This window comes from Coturnix japonica, chromosome 28, assembly GCF_001577835.2.
Source record: "Coturnix japonica isolate 7356 chromosome 28, Coturnix japonica 2.1, whole genome shotgun sequence".
Classification (NCBI taxonomy): domain Eukaryota; kingdom Metazoa; phylum Chordata; class Aves; order Galliformes; family Phasianidae; genus Coturnix; species Coturnix japonica.
The window spans coordinates 2,524,289-2,544,899 of record NC_029543.1 but is presented as its reverse complement, the minus strand read 5'-3'; the positions used below and the strand labels follow the sequence as shown (position 1 = coordinate 2,544,899).

The 20,611-nt window shown below is 49.3% G+C and overlaps 1 protein-coding gene across 10 annotated transcripts in view; it reads left to right on the top strand.

The window, feature by feature from the left end:
* GATAD2A (GATA zinc finger domain containing 2A) overlaps positions 1-20,611 on the top strand; it is a 36,771-nt gene that overhangs the window by 13,323 nt on the left and 2,837 nt on the right. For 5 of the 10 annotated variants that reach the window (XM_015886248.2, XM_015886247.2, XM_015886249.2 and 2 more), the window contains exons 3-10: positions 5,678-5,949; positions 13,053-13,182; positions 13,713-13,844; positions 14,999-15,088; positions 17,022-17,153; positions 18,087-18,254; positions 18,824-19,103; positions 19,839-20,128. In XM_015886248.2, coding sequence (XP_015741734.1) covers positions 5,687-5,949; positions 13,053-13,182; positions 13,713-13,844; positions 14,999-15,088; positions 17,022-17,153; positions 18,087-18,254; positions 18,824-19,103; positions 19,839-20,128 — 1,485 coding nt within the window. In that variant the 5' untranslated portion in view covers positions 5,678-5,686. The other 5 variants (XM_015886256.1, XM_032441033.1, XM_015886252.2 and 2 more) reach the window with 4 other exon arrangements.

The following is a 20,611-nucleotide window of genomic DNA, read 5'->3' as shown; positions in this document are numbered from 1 at the left end:
GGGGGGGGGGGGGGGGGGGGGGGGGGGGGGGTGGGTCTGTCATTGGCATCGTGTGGTTCTGCTGCCTCAGCTGGCTGTAACAGAGCTCGGGTATTGAACTCTGCCTTAACCAAAAGTCACCTTTCACTTAAGATTTAACCAGCACTCCAAAATTTGTACCTCCCCATAGTTCACTGATGGGCAGACAGAAGAGTTTCGCTTCCTTTTAGCTGGGCATTCACAACAGCTGCAGAGTATTTTCGGTCTTGAACAAGAGGAGAGGCAATAGCAAGTGCACAGAAATTCCTCCCTTGAGACCCGTGTAGATCTCGATCGTTTGTGCAACCCCCAGAAGTGAAGTGGTGAATGGAAACGAGATTTCTGTGGCTGCCCTATAGCTCTGCAGTGGTGCCCTTAGGAATGGCTGTCCTGTGCTGGTGCTGCTCACCTAGAGGAGGTGTTGGTGTCACTGCTCATAGATGGTTTGTGTGGTCAGCTTCAGAGCTCAGCCTGGGTTTGTGCAGCACAGAACCACCTTTATGGGTAGGGAAGGGCCAAGTGATGTCACACCAACACCCTCTATGTGACGTCAGCTGGTGGTGAAGGGGGTGGGAGTAACAGTGAGAGTCACTGCATCGCTGTGCCACGCTTTGACATGTTGACCACAGTTGTGGAAACTTCTTAATCTGCTCTCTGGATCAGTGAGTAATCAACCTCCGAGCGCCCGCCGTGCAGCTCTGAAGCAGCAGAGATGTGCACACGAATGCTGTCTCCTTTTGGTTCAGTTCATTGCCTGAACGCTGCCCTCCTGAGCCCCGATCAGGGCTTGTATTTAACTGCTCTTCTGCTCTGAGGAATCTTGGTAACTTTATTTTTTCTTTTGGTAATACAAAGCCCAGACGTAGTCATTAACAGACTTCCTGCCCAGTGGTTTCTAGACAAAAATAGATCCATAAAACTTGGGGGAGAATTCAGGTCAAGCAAATCCTTCGCGCGGTGGCTGTGGGCAGCACCCTCTGAGTGCACACTGTGAACCCGAGCTGTGGCCTTAACACTGATGTAACTCTAAAGCTATTTATCAAAGAACGGGGTGAGTAAGTGGAGAATAAGAGAGCTCCCAGCATTGCCCAGGTCTTCCTTTTGGTGCCGTCCTTTGCATCCGGGTTTGCTCATCCCTTCTATGGGTGTGATAGTAGTTAATACTGGGTGAACGTGGGGTGGATGTTGCGGTAGGTCTTATTTTTTAAGTGCAAATGAATGGTGGATGAACAGTTTTGAATCATCAGCTCGTATCTGTGAGGGCTGATGGGGCTGGGGAGGTGAGGTCGGGTTGTGTGCTGCTCCCATTGGACACAGTGATGCTGTTGTGGGGGTAGAGCAGCGCAGGAGATGTGGCCATGCATTTAATACAAAGAAGCACGTGCTTTCTAAGATCACTTTGGCATTGAGTGCTTCTCGGTGGTCCTCACCAAACACCAGCAGATCACTTTGACCTCTCAGGCCATGGCCGTTCCACATCCATGCAGTTCTCTTTGCTATCGTCTGTGGCACGCAGAGCTTTGTTAGGAATTGTGCCTGCTGTGGTGCACGGAGTGCTCTGAATCCCGTGCTTTAATCATTATTGTGAGCAAACAGAGCCAAGCTGTACCGTAAATAGTGATTTCTCTTAAGGTGCATTGACACAAAAGCAAAGCAAAGCAGAGCAGTGCCTCCTTGTGCTGTAGGACCTCTGCTCTCCTGCCTGGCCAAGAGCAGGGCTTATAGTGCTCAGAGCCTCGGCATCTGTCTGCTAATAGCAAACACGCTCGGTCACATGTGGGATGATGCTGTGGGCACAGCATTGTGCTGGAGGGCTGTCAGTGGGTCCTGTGGGTGCTGAGCGCTGCCATAGGGCTGTATGGTGCTGCCATAGGGCTGTATGGTGCTGTATGGTGCTGTATGGTGCTGTATGGTGCTGTATGGTGCTGCCATAGGGCTGTATGGTGCTCCCCTGCCCCACAGCTCAGCTTTGCTGCAGCCCCGTAGATCCACTGCTGTGCTGCCATCCCCGCACCCAGCAGTGCTTCCCTCGTGCCCTGGCACAGAGGAAACTTCTGTAGGCTTTCAGCTTCTCCCAGCAGCGCTGAGTGAGGCTGCTTATCTTCCCCTGCAAGCTCCCTGCAAAGGGAAACGATCCCATTGATGCACAGCGGGGTCGGGGCCACCATGCCTGGGAGCGCCTCTGGCCGGCGTCGGCACACAGCTCGGCAGCGTGGCAGCCGGTAAGGAAAGGGTTAAGGGCTGCCATTTTGTTATGTAACACCCTTAATGGACATATCGGTGAATGGCACCAAAATGGCAGGGCTTAACCCTTGGTGGGCTGGCAGCAGGGCGCCCGCTGCCCCCCACCCCACTGCTTTGGGGTGCTGCCGTGGGGAGCGCAGCCCCAGGGTGGCACAAGAGCCCAGGTGAAGGCAGGTGTTGGGGTTCTCCCTTGTATCAGCCTGCTGTTTTTATCCTGTATTCATTCATTCTTTGCAAAAAATAGATATATATCCTAATGATCATCCGGATCTTAGTTTGGATCCCTGAATTCTACTTTTTTGTGAGGTTTATACAGCCAGGTTGTAAAGTCCTGCGTGTGCCCGTGTAGGCACGCAGATCCCAGTACACCTTCATGCAGTGCTACACACAGGGATCATCACTTTACCAAGGAGATCTGGCTTCTGCCTTAATTATCAGTGAGTGTACAGGGGAAATGGACAAGCAAAAAAGCCATGCAACAACTATGGCACACCAAGAAACAGCCCAGCACGAAGCTCATGCTAAAGCATCTCTGGGCTCTGATCAGCTGCACTTAGAAAGTAGCTGGAGCCACCTCTGGCTGCTTCTCACCCAGGGCTGTTGGTTTGCATGTGCTTTCACCTTCCCTTTCCTCTTCTGTAAGTGCCCTTCTTTTTGTTGTTTTCCCCTTCACTTTTGATGCTGGAAAGGAGGGCTGCTGCTCTTTGGTTTTTGGCTGCTGAATAGTGAATGGTGCAGGGCTGGGCTGCTCAGTGCTGCTCCTTTTGCTGCTGCTGGGGCTCCAGCAAAGCCTCAGGTCCTCACTTCAACCCTGTTTCCCATCACTATATTATAATAACCAAGTGCCATCAGTGCCATGCTGGGACTGCCCGGCTTGGTTTGGGCCACATGAACATCTAGAAAACCTGGCACAGAGTGATTGATTCCCCACATCTCAAACTGGACCTTCCTTTTTCCCCCATCCTGTAGCTTTTCCAGCAGTTGAGCAGCAGGCGCTGCCTCTCACGGTGCTTCCCAGGCCATGAGCTCAGCACAGGTTTGGGCTTTGGCTGCTGGCAATGTGCTCAGAGGGCAGTGGAACAGCAGGGAGGGCTTTGGGGCAAAGCATTGTATGCTAAACTGCCTTTGAATTGATGGTAGGAGTTAATCTGTTACAGCAATAGCACTTAAAGCTGAGAATTGGCTGTTGAAGTCCTGAGCGCTCAGCTCCGAGCTGTGCTATTTGCTGTAATAAAGAGCAGAACCTCCCATAAAAACTTGAAATTTACTGCATCATTTCTTACCTACCTTTCCTCCTATAGAATGGAAGGTGGAGTCAATGCTGCCTGCCCCTTGTGCTGTTCGGTGCCTCTGAAAGCTGGAGGAGCAGAAGTGGGGATTTGGGGGCTGGCTTCCAAAGCTGTGTTGTCCTTTATAGGGTTTGGGTGTTGTGAGCTGCTGATCTGTGCCCACCCAGCAGGACCCAGGTGGAGATGCAGTCCCAGTGTATCCATCATCTTCTCCCTAACGATTGCTATCCCATATTGCTGCCTTCTCATTGCCTCTGCAAAATGGAAAGGCTCCTTGCTGCTGTGTGCTGTCCTGGGGATCCTACAGCAGGATGGGAAGGTGCATGTGCTGCATGCAGCCTGTGCTGGTGGTAGGGCTCACCCCATGGATGCTGATTGGGATCTGCCCCACTGTGCACAGCTGAGCTGCTGTGAGCATGGCTGTATAATGTGGGGGGTTGTGGTTCGTTACCTGTTTTTTCCATCCCCTGTAGAACTTTGATGGTGTGTTGTTTTTGAGTGTCGCTGTGCGTGCAGGGTTTAGACCTGTGGCATGCAGTAGAGATGGAGTCTCTCAGTACAGCTTGAAATTGCCCATCTCAATCAAAACTGGGGGTAACAGAGGAATAGAAGTGGCAGCATCTTGTCTTCCCAAGGAGGCTTTGCAGTGATAGAGCAGCCTTGTGATAACAGCAAACCCTGCTGTCCCTGAGCTGCCCGGTGACCCTTGGATGCAGCTCTGGCTTCAGGTCCATCTGCATTGAATGGACAGCAGTGAGATCTGCAATTCCTACCCGGGTTGTTGGGGGTGAGGAGCAGCCTTGCTGTCTGCATGGCTGGAGCTGGGTGTGAGCTGCTGTGCTGCTGCTGGGCACTGAGCTCAGCCTGACACACAGACAGACATACAGACACACTGACACCTTCCTGCCCGGCTCTGAGTCCAGCAGCACTGGGCTGAGCAGAAGTTCATCATATAACAGCAAGCAGAGAAACCTGTGGTCACCATACAGGGCTCAGAGCATCCAGACTGCAGTTTCAGTGTGCCTGGGTGACATTGGTGGATAATGGGGGAGGTGGAGGGGAGAGGGGGGGTGAGCAGAGGTTAATTACGTTGCGTAATTATGTTAATCTCGCTGCTAAAAACATTGGGAAGACTTGGTCCAACTATTGTGCGTCGGCCTGGCTCTTGAAATCCAGTCTAAAAAGCAGAGGGGAAGGGGGGGGGAAGGAGGGGGAAACTGATGGGAGGGACTCTTAATTAATTAATTAGGGAGGGGAGGGAGGGCTCCCCCAGCTCTGTGCCAGCCCTGGGTGGGTGGAGGAAGAAGAGGAGGAGGAGGAGGAGCGGTGTGGATGCTGCTGGGGTTAGCCCTGCTGCGGGTCGCCCGCTGCCGGCTCAGACTGGTTTCTGGAAAGTGCTTTGTCTCGCAGGCTGCATCCTGGGAAGGGTCATGTGGAGCCCAGTGATGTCATGGGATCAAAGCCTGACTCAGCTCCGCGTCCGAGGGGTGTCCGCAGGTACCCGGTGCCCGGTGCCATGCCCACGGCTGTGAGCTCTGCGTGCTGCCCCCTGCACGGCCCTCCTCTCCTCCAAGGAGGGGCTGTGGTTCTCCAGGAGCATGGAGGGCTTCCTATGCAGGGCGTGGTGGTCCCGAAGCCCACAGCTGGGTTTGGGTCATGGGAGAGACGTGGCAACGCTCCCAGCCTGATCCTAATCTCCAATTTTGTAATTATGCTTATTTGCATGTCAGGCAAATCCATACGTTCTTCTTCCTGCTTCTTGGGAGAGCTCCAAACTTGTTTGGTGGTGGGGGTTTGCGTGTTCCCCGCTGCTGCTCTTACAGTTCCTGCTCATAGTTGATACTCAGCTTTTGAGCTTCTTTTCTTGTTGTTTTTTTTTTTACCTTTGCAGTTTGTTTTTGCTTCACGTCAAAAAGCAGCAGCAGGGCGATGATGCCGGGTGTTTAATAGCTGCAGTCTGAGATGTGTGTTGCAGATAGGGCGAGCGAGCAAAACTTTTATGGCTCTTTCAGAACTTCTTCTTTCGCAGCCGTACTTTGCCCTGTTTTGAAATTAAGGTGTTTTGTCCAACTTAACTTCTTTTTTGCCAAGCTCTTAACTCGTTTGTATCTCCTCTCTTCCCCCAGAGCCTCACAATGACAGAGGAAGCATGCAGGACACGGAGTCAGAAACGAGCCTTAGAACGCGAGGTACCGCATAACGATGTGGACAGCAAGAAACTAAAAATGGAGAAAGGACTGTTAGGAACTGAACTAAGTGCTGAAGGAGACATGAAAATCAAAACAGATCCCGGAGCTGGAAAAGTGCAAGGACTGTTAAAAAGCGGAGAGGTGAAAGCAACCATTAAAGTGGAGGTTCAGACGGGAGATGAGCCCGTGGATATGAGTACTTCCAAAAGGTGAGTGGGGAGGGGGCCCTGCGTGGTGAGATGTGCTTGGCTGGCACTGGGAAGGAGCTCCTTGTGCCTTAAGGTTAACAGGAGCTGGAATCTGAAGGGCAAACTGCAGCTCTGGCTCCTGCTGTGGCATCCAGTTGTTTCTATGCCACATTGGTGCTGTGTTTTCTGTGATGAGCAGCTGGGTAAAGAAGTGTTGTCCTGAAGAGAAGAACATACAGGCTATAAGGAGGATATTTGGCACTTTGAGCCACTGATTGAGATTCAGAGGATTGTATTAATTGAGCTCTGATACAGGAAAAATAATAGGTGGTAATTGCCCTAATAGAGGAGTTTGAATTGCGGCTTGATTCCTCCTGGCAGAGCTGTGTGTGTGGATAAAGTCAGAGTTTCTTATAGTAAATGGTGGATTCCAACACTGGGAGGTGTTGTGAAATGCCAGCACCCTTCTGCAGCAGTTCTATGTAGCGCAGGTTCTTGGTGCTTCCCTGAAAGGCCAACATCCCTTCCATGTCTGAACACTGACATCTCAAAGCACGGATTCAGAGCTGCTCCTTGCTTTGGCACAGGTTCCCTTTGACCCATACTCATGTCACACCAGTGAATCAGGTGTTCCTGATGGAGGGACATCGCTTTATGGCCTGATTTCACTGCATCCCACCCGCATTCTGTCCATAGCAGGATAAAAGCTTGGTCACTACAAAGACCTTGCTTGCTTTATGCTGCAGTGTGATGAGCAGGAAGTCAGGAGGCTCATTTATTCCCAGTCCCATTAGAGCAACAGTATAAGGACTGTGGCTTGCCTGCGTGCAGAATGGGTTAAACAGTTCTCAATGTTAATGAATCTGCATCTGCTTGGTTGTGAGGTATTACGGCAGTGCAGATTTGAGATGTGAAACTGAAAACATGAGATTCTTATCAAGTGCGAGGGAGTTACTGGGAGGAGGGGTGCTGCTGGGAAGGCCAATGTCTTTGATGTGTAATGGCAACTCACCCGTAAACTTCTCCCAACTTTTGATGCTTCAGAAGCAGCAAAGACCACAGCAGCTCTATGCAGAAATCACTTCTGGTTTTGTGAAGACCTCCTCCATCAGTTTGCTTGAGGAAAGAGCCATCAGCTCCCCACAAACCTGCTGCAAAAAGGGCAGTGAATAGCTCAGGTTGTTGGAGTTGATGTCTGCAAAGTGCTCCTGTCCTGCTCAGAAGCTACTGGGGCAGCTGGTGGTTCCCATGTCGTATGCAGTGTGTTGTGCTGATAGGAGCCAATCTCTTCAAGGCATCTTTTGGCATAATTGCTGGCTGCTAATTAATGCAAGTATGCACACTGTGATTTTTTTTGAAGAATTACTCCTACCTGAAAGCTAAGAAGTTGGAGTCGGGTATCCTCACTCTCTTATTGCAGTACTTGCCCCCACGTGCACGTGCTCTTTGTGAATCTGTTTTGTATATGTGTGTGTGCCAGTGTCTGTGTGCTTTGTGTGCTGCAAAGGTGGGAGCAAGGAGCTGCACTTTGAGCTTCCCAAAGGAGCCACCAACCCAGCTGGGATGAGGACATCTCTGCCACTATCCAGGGATAGTGTTGATTTCCATTCGTGTCCAAAGGGAGAAGAGGTTCCCCCATACAAAAAGGAGACGTTCTGAAAGCAAGTCCACAAAGTTAATTATAATAAACATAATTAAGAACTTTGTGGTGCTCTGGGTGAACTCTGAGTACTGTGTGTAAGTTGGGATGTTGGCATGAAGTTCTTAACAGGAGCACAGACGTGGCACAGGGTGCAGATACCTCCCAGGGCTGCCTGAAGATGCTTTGATACGGGGGGAAGCTTGGATGAATCTGATCCCTCGCATATATAAGAGCACAATCAGTGTTTGTGGGAAGGTGGATCTTAATTTCATAAGGGTGTTTGTGAAGTGAGGGACTCGTATCTCCAACCTTTGATCTTCAGAGGCATTCAGCTTTCCTAAGACCCCTATTTTCAAAGTAGCTGAGCTGATTCTGCGAGCAGATGAATAAAAGCTGTTGCTGGAAGTGACTGAGCTACTACCAGCTTCTGGGTTGGGTCAATTCATGCGCGGTGATATATGGGGTTCTGGCTTTTAAACTTCCTTTAATGCTTTTAGAACTGAAAACATAATATTTTCCTTGGAAAAGGTGGCCCAGCAGTAATCGCGGTGCAGCTGACGTCAAGCTGATAGGATGGATGATCTTTCTGAAATCATTTGGTTTTTCTGGTCAAGATTTGAAATACAGACCTAGCAACACCTCAGCGTTGAACTTTAAAAAAATAGGTTTTTTGCTTCAAATATATATATTTTTTCCTTTTTTTTTTTTTTTTTTCCTTGAACCTTGAAGTTGAACTTTAAAAATAGTATCTGGTTGTGGAGCTCATGTTCTGATGCCAGAAGAAACAGAAGGAAGCCTGTAGTGGTGGAAGGCTTTGGGGAGGTCATGCCAGGCCAAAGCCAAGCCTGCTCCTTTGCATAGCATCCCTGTGCTGCAGGGCTGGCCTAGGAGCTCCCCCCTCTTCATAAGGGCATGGACCATTGGCAGTGGGCTGGTTCAGTAATGTGCTGTGTGAAGGGCTTTGCTTTGGAATGCACTGCTGTGCATCAGTGCAGGGGCTGGAGGAATGGATATATATATATATATATATATATATATATAATTTATAACGTGATTGTAGCATCTCTTGAGTTGGATGAAACAAACCAGAGGCACCTGCAGTGATGATCCAGCTCACAGTAAGCAGTGGTGGACGTCGTGATGTTGCTGGGCACAGTCCTGTCCTCATCCACCAACATCTGTGTTCCTTGTGATGTCTTATGCAGAGTCCTGGTTTTCCTTCCAGTTGAAACAGAAGCCTGGCTAAGCCATCCAGCCCCCATTTGGCACTTTTGGGTTATATTCCACCACAATTGCCTGCACCTTTCTGTTGTGTCCTTCTATCCCATAGAAGTAGGAAATACAGCCCTGAGTTCTGGCCTCTCCAAGTGGAATATGAGCTGGATTGGCTTAAGCCACAGCTTGTCTGCCTCAATGAAAACAGAGAGGAAGAGGAGGACGAGGACTTTGGGTGTCCCTGAGCTTGGTGTATTCAGTGCAGCATCTCAGCTCTTTATTTATAGTTTACAATCTTGCTGGTTATATTACGTGTGCTTGGGAAGGGGGGGGGAAGGTTCTGCCTTGCTCTGGACCCCCAGAACAACCATCTTTTCACGTGTTGAATGGTATGACTTAAAATAACATCTATAGAGAAGCATTTGGGGAGCTGTGTGTGAGCTGGCTTCGCCATCATGCCCTGTGTGTTCCTAATGGGGTTTGGAGGCTGAGAGTTGGACTTTTGGGTTCTGGATTTGGGTTTTTTTTCATTCGTTCCTTTTGGTTTATAGCCTGGCTTTAAAAAAAATAAAATAAAATAAAGAAGTAGTTTCTTGTGGGATTTTAATGCTGTGTTTTAAATGCAGAGATGGTTTGATTAAAGTTTAATTTATGTTCAGAGGAAGGGCAGGAAAGGAATGAAGTTTGCTTTGCTTCGGTTGCGCACCGTGGTTGCTTGATCCATCACAACCCCCTTTGATTCATGTGGATGCATCTCCAGAAAAAAGAGTTCTCTTTTCCCCACTGCATTGCTTGTTCTTGCCTTGTTTGTCTTCCTTCCCTGCCAAATATTTTTGGATGGGAGTATACAAGAGATTGCTGAATGGACTGAGGCAAAACTGTTGCATATTTGCTCATGTAGATGAAGCTTTTCGGCTGAGCAATGGTTGCAATGCCTCCTACAGTTACCTGCTGCTGGGCACAGTGTGTTGGGAGAGCACTTTGCAGGCTGGAGCTTTGCAGCTGGGCTTTCCATGTTTCAGGTCAGTAGTTCCATAACTTCAATGCTCAGTGGATTCATCATCGATTTTACTTTATTTATTTTTGGGGGAGGGTTTTTAAAGAGCATTTCAGAGCGTGGAGAAGATGCAGTTTGCAAAAGGCAGCTTGTATTTTGTGTCACATCCCTGTTTTTGGATTGGTAGGAACCAATGTAAAGGCGTTGTGGTTCTGGAGCTCTCCCATGAAAGCAGTGAAGCTCAATGAGCTGCTCCATGGCTGACATCCCCCCCTGAAATGAACCTTAGCAGAGCCTATGGGCTCTGGGTGCCTCTGTTAAGTGTTAATATCACAGCTTTATTTGCCATGCTAACACATCATTGAGACTCCAGTCTCATGGATGGTGATTCTGGTCACAGCATTGAGTCCATCTCCACACACCCTCAGGTATATCAGCTCCAACATGACACCTTCATTGGTCATTTTCCACCCCAGCTTGGAGGGCAGAGCTATGAGGCTACATTCAGCCACCTGGCTCTATTCCTTCCCATCACCAACTCAGCATCCCCAAGGGAATGTGGCTTTTCTGCTTTGTTCTGTTGGGTTATTTTCATCCGGAGTCACTGTGGTGCTCTGAAGGATGCTCTCCTTCCAAACAGCATGATGCATGCATCCTTCTGCTGGGGGGTTATAAGAGAGAATGGGAGGAAACAGGGCCCTTTTCCTTGGGGTATTTGGTGACCTGGTGCTCAATGCTCACTGCTTTATATAGGCTTTCTGCAAGGTCTCTGTTCAGCCATGGTTTATTGCTGGGGGATGCTTAAATAGGGGCAGCAGCACTGCTTTCATCTTCCTGTATACAGCCCGGCTTGATTGAGACAGCAACGTTTATGAAAGCTGAAGGGGGGAATAATAGAATTATGCCTTTATTTAGCTGAAGGGACATGTCTGATGGCTTCAGAGGATAAAGGTCACGGTACCAGGGCATCCATCCCAAGTTATTAACCGCTGGTGGCAGCATTTGTTCTGAAAGTGCTGATATTCCCATTGTCTTTCCCATTTTGAAACATCTGCTTTCCATTTCTTGCTTTACACACAGGCTGAAGGAAGAGAGGGGCGAACTCTGTACTTCTTTTTAGCTCTTTTTGTCAAGAAAAGGGTTGTTTTGCAAGGCTTTGCTCTGGGGTTGGCTATGCTCAGTGTCGGGTGGGTGGTGCTGCTGGGATATCCCCCTCTTTGGGATGGAGCTTTGTATTCAAGGCATTGCCCCTCTCTGTGCAGATGGGACGTGGTCAGAGGGCTGCTTTGCTTTGGATGTAGCACTGCCTGGAGTTGTGTTGGTGCTGGATGTTCTCTTGTCTCCCATTACCTCTTCCCAAAGGTGCTGTGAGCACATTGCTGTTAATGGAGATCTCTATGGCTGCATGCAGCCTGGCCGTGCTGCTCTCTATGGTGTTTCCTTCCCAAGGTATCCAGAAGCCAACACATCAAGGAGCCCAGCAGTAGCACAGTGGCTCTCTATGGGACTTTTCCCTTTTATTTTGCTTGTTTCAATGTCAGAGCCCCAATCCTGAGTGTCACAGCGCTGGTGGGAGAGGACCTGTGGGTGACAGCACCGCTCTGCTGTGTCACTGCAGCCATTGCTGCCCGGTGGTGCTGCTCTGCTCTCCTTGTGCTCTGAGCCATGGAACCATGGAGTGCTGTGGTTTGGGAGGGACCCAGAGCACCACCCCATCCCTGCGGTGCATGTGGGTCAGCTCGAAGGCTGGAGCAGGCAACAAGATCCTATGGGGTCCAGAACTGGGTGCTTTGGGGCACATACACCCACCCCTTAGATCCCCGTGGTTACACCAACCTCAGTTTGTGGATGCCACGAGGGCCTGGATTCCCACCTGGAGCAGCTCAGGCTGGCAGAGGGCGGCAGCCACATCCCCACATCTGGACCCACAGATGCTGCTGCTCCATGGCACACACTGCCCACTGCCACCCACCACCAGGCTCTGTTCTGTTACAGCCCATCCGAGGGCACCGGCAGCCAGTTCAGTGCCACCAGGTACAGGAACACACTGGAAACCTTTCACCTGTGCCACTGCTGCTTTGGAAGCCCTCAGAGTTTCAATGAGTCGGGTTTACTGGCTCGCTGTGCCCTCTAGAGGACACTTCTCCCTTTATAATCCCATTCCCTAACGTGGAAATTGCGTTTTTAAAGCTCTCCGTGCAGTGTTCTTGCCTGGCTTTGCAATATCCCAGACGTGGCTCCCAATCTGCTGTGGGTCTCCCAATGGGGTCTGCAGGATGTGCAGCTCTTCAGTGATGTTGCTCAGCGTGAATATCCTTCGTATCTCTAAATAAGATAATAAGGGTTAACTATTGGATCTTTGATATATGTGGAGTAGCAGTAAAGCCTGGAAATCATTCTTTAATCTGAGGGGTAATTAGCTGATATGAAGAGGCAGAAAGTTTATGTGCCACATCTCTCACCTGTGAGTAGTGCAAGCCACGCTTCAATATTTGCTTAGCCTTACTTGCTACAAGCTCTCTAGGCATTTTTCCTAATGCATAACTCACCACAAATTTAGAAGGCTCGCAGTGTAAACTTCATTGTTCCTACTTCTGGTTTTGGGTTTCAAGGAAAACAAAACACAGCCGTTGTGTGTACGTTCAGCTCTTCCTGCTGTCAGCCCTTTCGCAAGCGCCGTCACCGCTCTTTGTGCTGCTCTGTCCCCTGTGCTGTGCTCCTATTAAACCTCCCTGCTCCCAGCACTACAAACTGTGCTGTGAGATCCCAAACCATGGCACCAAAGGGGATCTGTTCCTGCCATCCCTGTATAGTGACCCCCCAATGCATGGCTGGGTTCATTCCCAGCTGCTCAGGAATGTGTGGTGAAGGAGCAGCTCTGCTATCTGCACGTCACGTCCTCCCCGACCCTTTTATTTGTTTCTTAATGCAGTTTGGTGTTTCCTTCTCATGGAGCTGAGGGGTGAGAGGTGTAGAAAAATGATGTCATAACTCAAACGTAGGTAGGTGACTGTGTGTGAGTTGTTTCAGCTGTTTCCTTAAGGTTTGGGTAAGTAGCCTGAGTGGGGGAGGTCAGAATACGAAATCCCTTCCATTAGGAAAGGAAAAAGAGAAGGGGAGTCAGGTTCTTCCTTGCAGCCCATTAAGGAGGCAGTAAGTTGAGAGATATGGGAATAGTGTATCAGGAGGCTGTAAGTCACACCGTGCAGCACGCGGCACTTGTTCACTTGTATTTATTAACTCATTCTCTGTTTTTCTTCTGATTTGCAGTGAAATAAAGAGAGAGAAGCGGGTCCCCTCCCCGGATGTCATCGTGCTGTCAGACAACGAACCTTCTAGCCCTAGAATGAATGGTTTAACAAAAATAGCATTAAAAGAGACCAACACAGAGGCACTCATGGTGAGTCTGCTTGTTCTGACACAATTCAGCCCGGGCTGTCCTCTGTTCCTGCAGATCCACCTGCAGCCTATGGTCAGGGTATCTCTGACTCCATTAGAGTTGGTTTATAGGGGGGGTTCTACAGCTGTTAGAGGCTGACGTGTGCTGTATTATTACATTCCAGGCTCTCACCCCCTTAATTTTTATGTGCTTCTTAAGAGCAGCTTTTTCAGGCTTGACTTTTAAGCCAGGTTTGTATTGGTGGGCACAGTATCCCGTACTCAGCGTTGCCTCTTGGCTCTTCAGTTGCCTTTTTGTTTTTTAGTTTCACTTATGGAAATTACCAAAGCTTTGTTTTAATTTATTTCTTCGCCTTCGAGCTCTTCTCTCACCCTCAGTTTGTGTCCCTGCATTGCAGGCATGTCAGTGATATTAAGACATACGTGACAATTACAAGGCAATGAGTTCTTGTTGTAACTTGCGTGGTATCTGTCTTTCCCTCTGCCCCCTCCCTGTTTTCCCATCCTCTATTGCCTGCCCTGGCCCTGCAGAAAAGCAGTCCTGAGGAACGTGAGAGAATGATCAAACAACTGAAAGAAGAGCTACGGTTAGAGGAAGCAAAGCTTGTCCTATTGAAAAAGCTACGGCAGAGTCAAATCCAGAAGGAGACCACTACTCAAAAGGTACGTCTTTTCCTGCTAATCCTTATCTTCCCTCTTAGGATGAAGGGAACAAAAAGGAGATTTGACTGTGGCGATTCCTGTGACTTGCAGAGCAGAAAATAGCTTTTGAATACGGCACGTTTTGCTTCTTGCCAAACCTCTGTGAATTAAAATGTATCCTCTTAAAACCGTTCCTTCCTGCCGCATTTCAGTCTGGCCGAGATGAGAAGACAAGGCAGTTTATCCCATCAGCTCTATTCTAAAGCAGAATGCCTTTTTGGTAACCTCAGTTGTGTTAACGAGTAGAACACACTGCAGATTACTAAGCACCGTCCTTAAAGCAGCATAGAGAGAGCTGGCACACGTTTGGAGGAGGTTCTCCTGCATAACAACTCTGCCAGCGTGGTTATGGATGTGCTCCCATCCCCACTGCCAAGATCTGCTGTGCCAATCCCTGCCCTTCCTCCTCCTCTCTCCCCACCCCTGCAGAAATTCCCCCTTTGTGTCCAGGAGCTGCAGGCTCAGGGTGGGCTCCTGCTCTGTCACAGTGCTGTCTCACCTCTCTGACTTTGCAGTGTGCAGCGCCGATGGGATGGATTTTGTGCAGGGGGTGATGTGTGGGTGTCAGCTGGATGTTAGCACCTCTCCGTGGCTGGATTTGCTTGTTGCTGTCTTTCTCCTGGCCTTCTGGGGTAGAAATAAAGCCAGTGATAGTGCCCATAGCATGGAGTTTCCTGCTGAGCACTGAACTCGGGGTGTTGGAACTCAGCAGGGTCACTTGGTATATCCTCACCTTAATAACTGAAGCCTTTAACTTATTTCACTTCGTTATGTTCAAACCCTATTAGTTGGAACCAGTTGTAACAGCGGATGAGACTGAAGCAGACTGTAAGCTGAGGCTGCTAAAGCAGAGTTCTGCATTGCTGTGCTTTTGGTGCATAGGCTCTGTTCTTTTTCTGACATAACCTTATCTATACTTGCCTAATCACTTCTCCATTTAAATACGCCTGGTGAGGTGCTCAGAGGAAGCAAGGGGTGGGGGAAGGGGAAACCCACAGCCTTTGAAGATTCCCTTACTAAGGCGAAGGAGGTAAACGCTTTTATTCCCTTAGCCTCTGTGATTCTGCCTACACCCTTACACTCCTCTGCTTTCTTTCTGGTTTTTCCTCTTCCAGCCTGCCTGTTCCTCTGGGAGTGCTGTGGCCACCCCTCCGCCCTTGGTGCGGGGCACGCAGAGTGTTCCTGCTGGCAAGCCATCCCTGCAGGTCAGTGGGGTGGGCCAGGCTGCCAGGTAGGGCACACAGCAAAGCAGGGCATGGGGCAGCACAGGCCAGCAGCTCACTGCTCACAGCCAGGTGGAAACTCTTAAGGCAGAGCCAGCATTCGCTCCCACAGACCCCACTGTAAGCTGTGTATGAACACTTGGGGTGGGAGATAGAGGTAGGACATCACACACAGGTACCCCTCCAAAGCTTATCCTCATCATCCTCAGGGCCTCGTCTGCTCCGCTGATGAGTGCATGCAGGTTGTGGCTGCTAAGGACCTCTGGCAAAAGTGTTTTGTCATGGGAACACCGTGGCAACCTGTTGTTGTGGGCTGCAGGTATTTCATTGTGCCTCCGGGATGATCACCTGAAGGCTGAGTGAGCTGCCAGGTTTTACTTTTCAGCTTGGTGCCTGAATGGCACGTGCTGGTGAGGAGGGTCTGTTGAGGCTGAACTAAATGTGATGTTGGAAAGCCTTGGGGGGGGAAATAAACGACAGAGGGAATTGACATCTGTCAGCCCCATCTTCCTCTGAGTTGGGCATCTTGCTTCACTTCCAAATTTAAACCATTTCTGATGATTTACCTCAGGCTGATCTGAAGCAAATGCTTTCACTTGGAAAATAGCAGCTCTTCATCTGAGAGCCCCATAGAGTGCTCTGCACGACGGGTAGGATGGACGTGTGCTCCATTTGGGAGCTGTTCATAAAACTAGAGGCGATCTGTCAGCTTGAGTATCCTCTTCCTTAAGGCGAGTTGCCTTCTCAGGAGACAGCACTTTCAGAGGAACTGGACCACGAGTCAAATCCCCACACATGGGCTGTGAGACTGCAGCTATGTGTGTGTGCACCAATGGGCAGAGCAGAGAGCAGGGAGCTGAGGATCCAGAGTTCAGTTTCTCGGTCTCGTTTGTGGTGTTTGGGCAAATGAACCTCACCTCCATCTGCTTCTGCTGGACTTTAGAAACTCTTTAATTCCTGTGTGTAGGAGTTGAACATTTGGTCTCCAATTGGAGGGTGTAACAGGAGGGGATTAAGCTTCCCCCATCCTCATAGGGGAGCTCATGGATGTGAGAGCTCCGGTGTGTGTAGCATCTTAATTCAGGGGATGGTGCAGTTTGGGGTCAGGGTGAGAGGAGTGGTGGATGTGCAAAGCCCCGTGAGCAGGGTGGAGGGGTTTTGTTGCTCTAAGCAGCACTTCCAGACAAGGCTGCGTCATGCTCTGCAGGAATGTAAGTGATGCATGAAACCTTTGGCTGCATTATGAGAAACTTCCAAGATGTAATAGAGTCCACAGCTCAAAAAAGATGGTCAGTGGTGTTTTGGACCTCTCTAGCTTGACTTCTTTTGGTTTTCTTTCTCCCCTTTTCTTTCCTTCTTGCACACATTCCCATGCCAAACTCCCCCAGCCTCCTGCATCCCCAGCTTCTGTCTGCCCTTTGCTTCTCCTCGGAGCCACCAGTGTGTATGCCCCTGTTCCTTCATCCCCCCCAGAACATAAAGTTGCTATTCATTGTTTGCTTGCTTGCTTGGAACGCTGGCTGTGCTGAAATCCAGCCCTGTGCTGCAGCCTTTGCTGTCCTTGTGCTGAAGGCAGATCCCATTCATCACACCAGGCATTGAGGAGAGCTGTTCTCATGCACATCGTGCTCCTGTTGCAGCATGGCTCCCCGTGTCTCTCGGTGCAGTGGTTCTTGAGCTGCTGAGCTGTGCAGGGGTGGTGGATGGAGACGTCTTTATGTTTGGAACTCTGTGCAGAGTGTGATGGAACAACCCCTGAGCACACAGCCTGCCCAGCTCTGCGTTCTGATGTCTGTGTTGCTGCCTAACATTTTGGATACTGCTTTTTTTTCTATGGGTGCTCTGAGCAGAAGAGAGCATGCATCTAAATGCACCAGGATGAAAAATGCAAGTAAACCTGTCCTCTGTTTTTCAGACCTCTTCTACACGTATACCGGGCACTGTTATTCCTCCTCCATTGGTTCGTGGTGGGCAGCAGACCTCTGCAAAGTTAGGAACCCAGCAAAACACGCAGATAGTAATGCCACCTCTTGTCAGAGGAGCGCAGGTATTTCCTTCGTGGTAGATCTGTTCTGTTTATTTTCCTTATGTTTCCTTAGCTGTCATTCTGCTTAGCTGGAAGGATCCTTTGTAGTTATAATTCATCGCTTAATAGAGGTATATTGCCACCGAAGGACCGTTGCAGCTCATGCTTACTCTGCTGTCCCATAACACTCCCAGGCAGCCACGGGGAAGCCCTGTGGTGATGCAGGATACTGCCTTACTCACACTGTGTCCTCCCCTGGCTGCACCAGAGGCATCTGCTTGCTTTATAACAAGAGCTGATGGGCAGGTTCTCAGCTTCACCCTCTGCCTGGGAGAGCAGCAGCAGAGGAAACAAACTGCACTCCCTTTACTCTTCCATGGTCGAGTGCTGCTTTGCAGGGGCTTTATCACCTTTGCTGTCACTGAAGGAGTAGGAAAGCAGTGCTCTATTTGATTTGGCCTTCTGGATTTCACACTTTCATGGGGAATCGAGAAAAACAATATTTCCTTGTTCTATGAGGATTTATTTTGTAGCACAAGGTCTCCTTTTACCTACTGCGTAGCCAGCATTAAAGGGAAGGCAGAGCACTCGGTGGTTCACTTTCCTTCTGTTCCGATATGGATAAAAACTCATTCTGAGAATTAGCTTTCCTAATGCCTTTAAAATGAAGCAGGCTTAACAGATACACCTTTCAGATGAAATTTGATGTGGGAACTTGGATGTTTGGCACAGCCCTCTAGCCTGCAGTGTGATGGCCTCGCATAGGAGCATCTCTTTTGATGCTACATTCCAGTTGTTTCGTTTTGAAAGGGCAGAACATCCCTTTCTGATACTAATGTTAAATACCACCCTTTCTCTGCGTTCCCTGCCTTGCCCCCTTCCCACACCATTCACTCCCCACGTTGATTTCCTGCTGTCTGACCATTGTGTCAACCCCTTTTTTTATCTTCCCAGCAAATCCACAACATCCGACAGCACTCCAGCACGGGGCCACCTCCTCTGCTGCTGGCACCACGGGCATCAGTCCCCAGCGTGCAAATACAGGGGCAGAGAATCATCCAGCAGGGCTTGATCCGTGTGGCCAACGTCCCCAATACCAGCCTGATCGTCAACATCCCGCAGGTGAGCACTACGAAAATCCTTTATGCCAAATGGAATGTGCTTTATTGGACGTGGTTTTCATTCCTCCTCGTTTTGTGTTTGGATGTGGAATGGTCCATTGGGGTGTTTGGTCTCTTTGTTCCTTGTGAGTGTTCTCATAAGCAGAGCTTGGGATGGGCTGGTACTTTGGTCTTGAGCAGCCTGCAGATCCTGCTTCAGCAACTAATGGTGATGCTGTATAAAAATAGTGTGGACAAAAGCAGTTTAAAGTCATAATAGTTGAATAGTTAGAAAGAAAAGTCAGTTCCTTATGGAGGAACTAGAGGGGTAGATGATGAGTAATGTAGTAATAGGTGGTACACTGTTGCAGTAAATGTCAGTATTGTGACCTGTTGGTCACTGCAGAAGTAAGGCAGTCCAGTCTCCCCCCCCCAAACACCTTCATAGATTCATAGAGCATCCCCAGCTGATGGGACTCATTGAGTCCCAACTCCTGATGGCTGCTTGTTTTCCCCCCAGCACAGCCCATTGTACTGAGGTGGCCTGGCCACCAGGCACATGTCACTGAGCTGTGTTATCTTTCCTCTCAGGCTTCTCCAACTTCAATCAAAGGTACAACAGTGACATCAGCTCAGGCCAATGCAACCAACACCAGTGCTGCTTCCATTGTCAGCTCCAATGAGTCACCCGCCAGCCGGCAGGCTGCAGCCAAGCTGGCACTGAGGAAGCAGCTGGAGAAGACACTGCTGGAGATCCCTCCTCCAAAGCCACCAGCTCCAGAGATGAACTTCCTGCCCAGCGCAGCTAATAATGAATTTATTTACCTAGTTGGATTGGAAGAAGTTGTGCAGAATTTGCTGGAAACTCAAGGTGAGATGGCAGTTCCCCAGAGGTGAGGAGAGAACCATTTCCCATCCATGATGGGGAACAGCAGGCAGCAAGTCAGGCTTTCCAGGACTAAATCTTTATAGTCTGTCTAATCTGGGGTTCACTTCCACCACCAGTTTTCAACTTGCAAAAGTAACTAGTAACTGCTAGGATTTCCCAGAGGCACTGGTTTAGTTTGCCCTGGAGCAGGTGACTTCCTGTCATCCACATGTTTATGCATCACCACAGCATTCTCTATCTGCATTTTCAGCAGATAAATGGGGAGAAATAAGAGCAGTATCCTGGAGGAACTGCTTCCAAACAGATGAAATCTCCAGCTCTGTTGCCAAGCCCATGCAGAAGACAAGAAGAAAATCTGAGTTGGCTAAAGGTTCTCCTTGTCCCTTCCAGGCTGCAGACCTCTCTGCTTTATCAGATGTTTCGTAACTATCAAAGTAAACAGTTGAGCAGATTCTGTCTCAACAAATAGCACCGCATCTCTTGCCTCACTCCCTGCTTTTTTGCAATGCATTTGGGGTGGTTTGAGGAGGGTGAGGAAAGAAGGACCTGCAGGATGACTGCACACTGACAAAGGGAGGCGAAAGAACATCCAATAGCACCAAAGGCTGAGGAGTGGGAGGGTTGTGTATGTTTTTATAGTGGAATATCTTGAGGCTTGTGGTAGATGACTTGTAGAAATCAGAGATGGAGCTGAGCTCACCTGGCTGTGTTCTGCAGGTAAAGTTTCCATTCCCGTTTCATCTCGTGAGCCCTACATGTGTGCTCAGTGTAAGACTGACTTCACCTGCCGCTGGAGGGAGGAGAAGAATGGAACCATTATGTGTGAAACCTGTATGACGTCCAATCAGAAAAAGGCCTTGAAAGCAGAGCACACCAACAGGCTGAAGGCTGCCTTCGTCAAAGCTCTGCAGCAGGAGCAGGAGATTGAGCAGAGGATACTGCAACAGACTGCATCTCCTGTACAGAGCAAGTCAGACCCCATCGTGCAGCACCACTCGCTCAAGCAGGTGAGGCTCTGGCTGCACGAAGCCCCATCTCCATTTCTTTAGGATATACCAAAGGAATAAAAGCTTGCTCCAGTGCTAAACACGTGGGAATAAATGTACCTCAGGTAGAGAGTGTGGTTGAGCCAGGAGCCGTGTGGTGGTGGTTGTGAAGCTTCAAGGTAACAAGCATCCATCATCCATGGTGGAAACTGCATCTCATACCACCTCTCAGCTGGGAGGAGACAGCTTGAGTTCTGCTTTGAGTTGAAATAATCAAGGCACTGGTTCTTTAGACAGAGGAGATGGCGTTGCTGGTGTTAGAGATGCTTACACAGCGCATCTTTCTGCCTTCATACAGGTGCTTTCAGAAACACAAAACTGATTTCTTGTTCTTATTTAGAGACAACTTGAAGGTTTTCAGCCCTGGAGCTAATAGCTCATTCTTGACTTGGCAGAGGAAGCTGAGAAAGGAGAGTGTTAGGCAGTAAATGTTGCTCAGGGCTC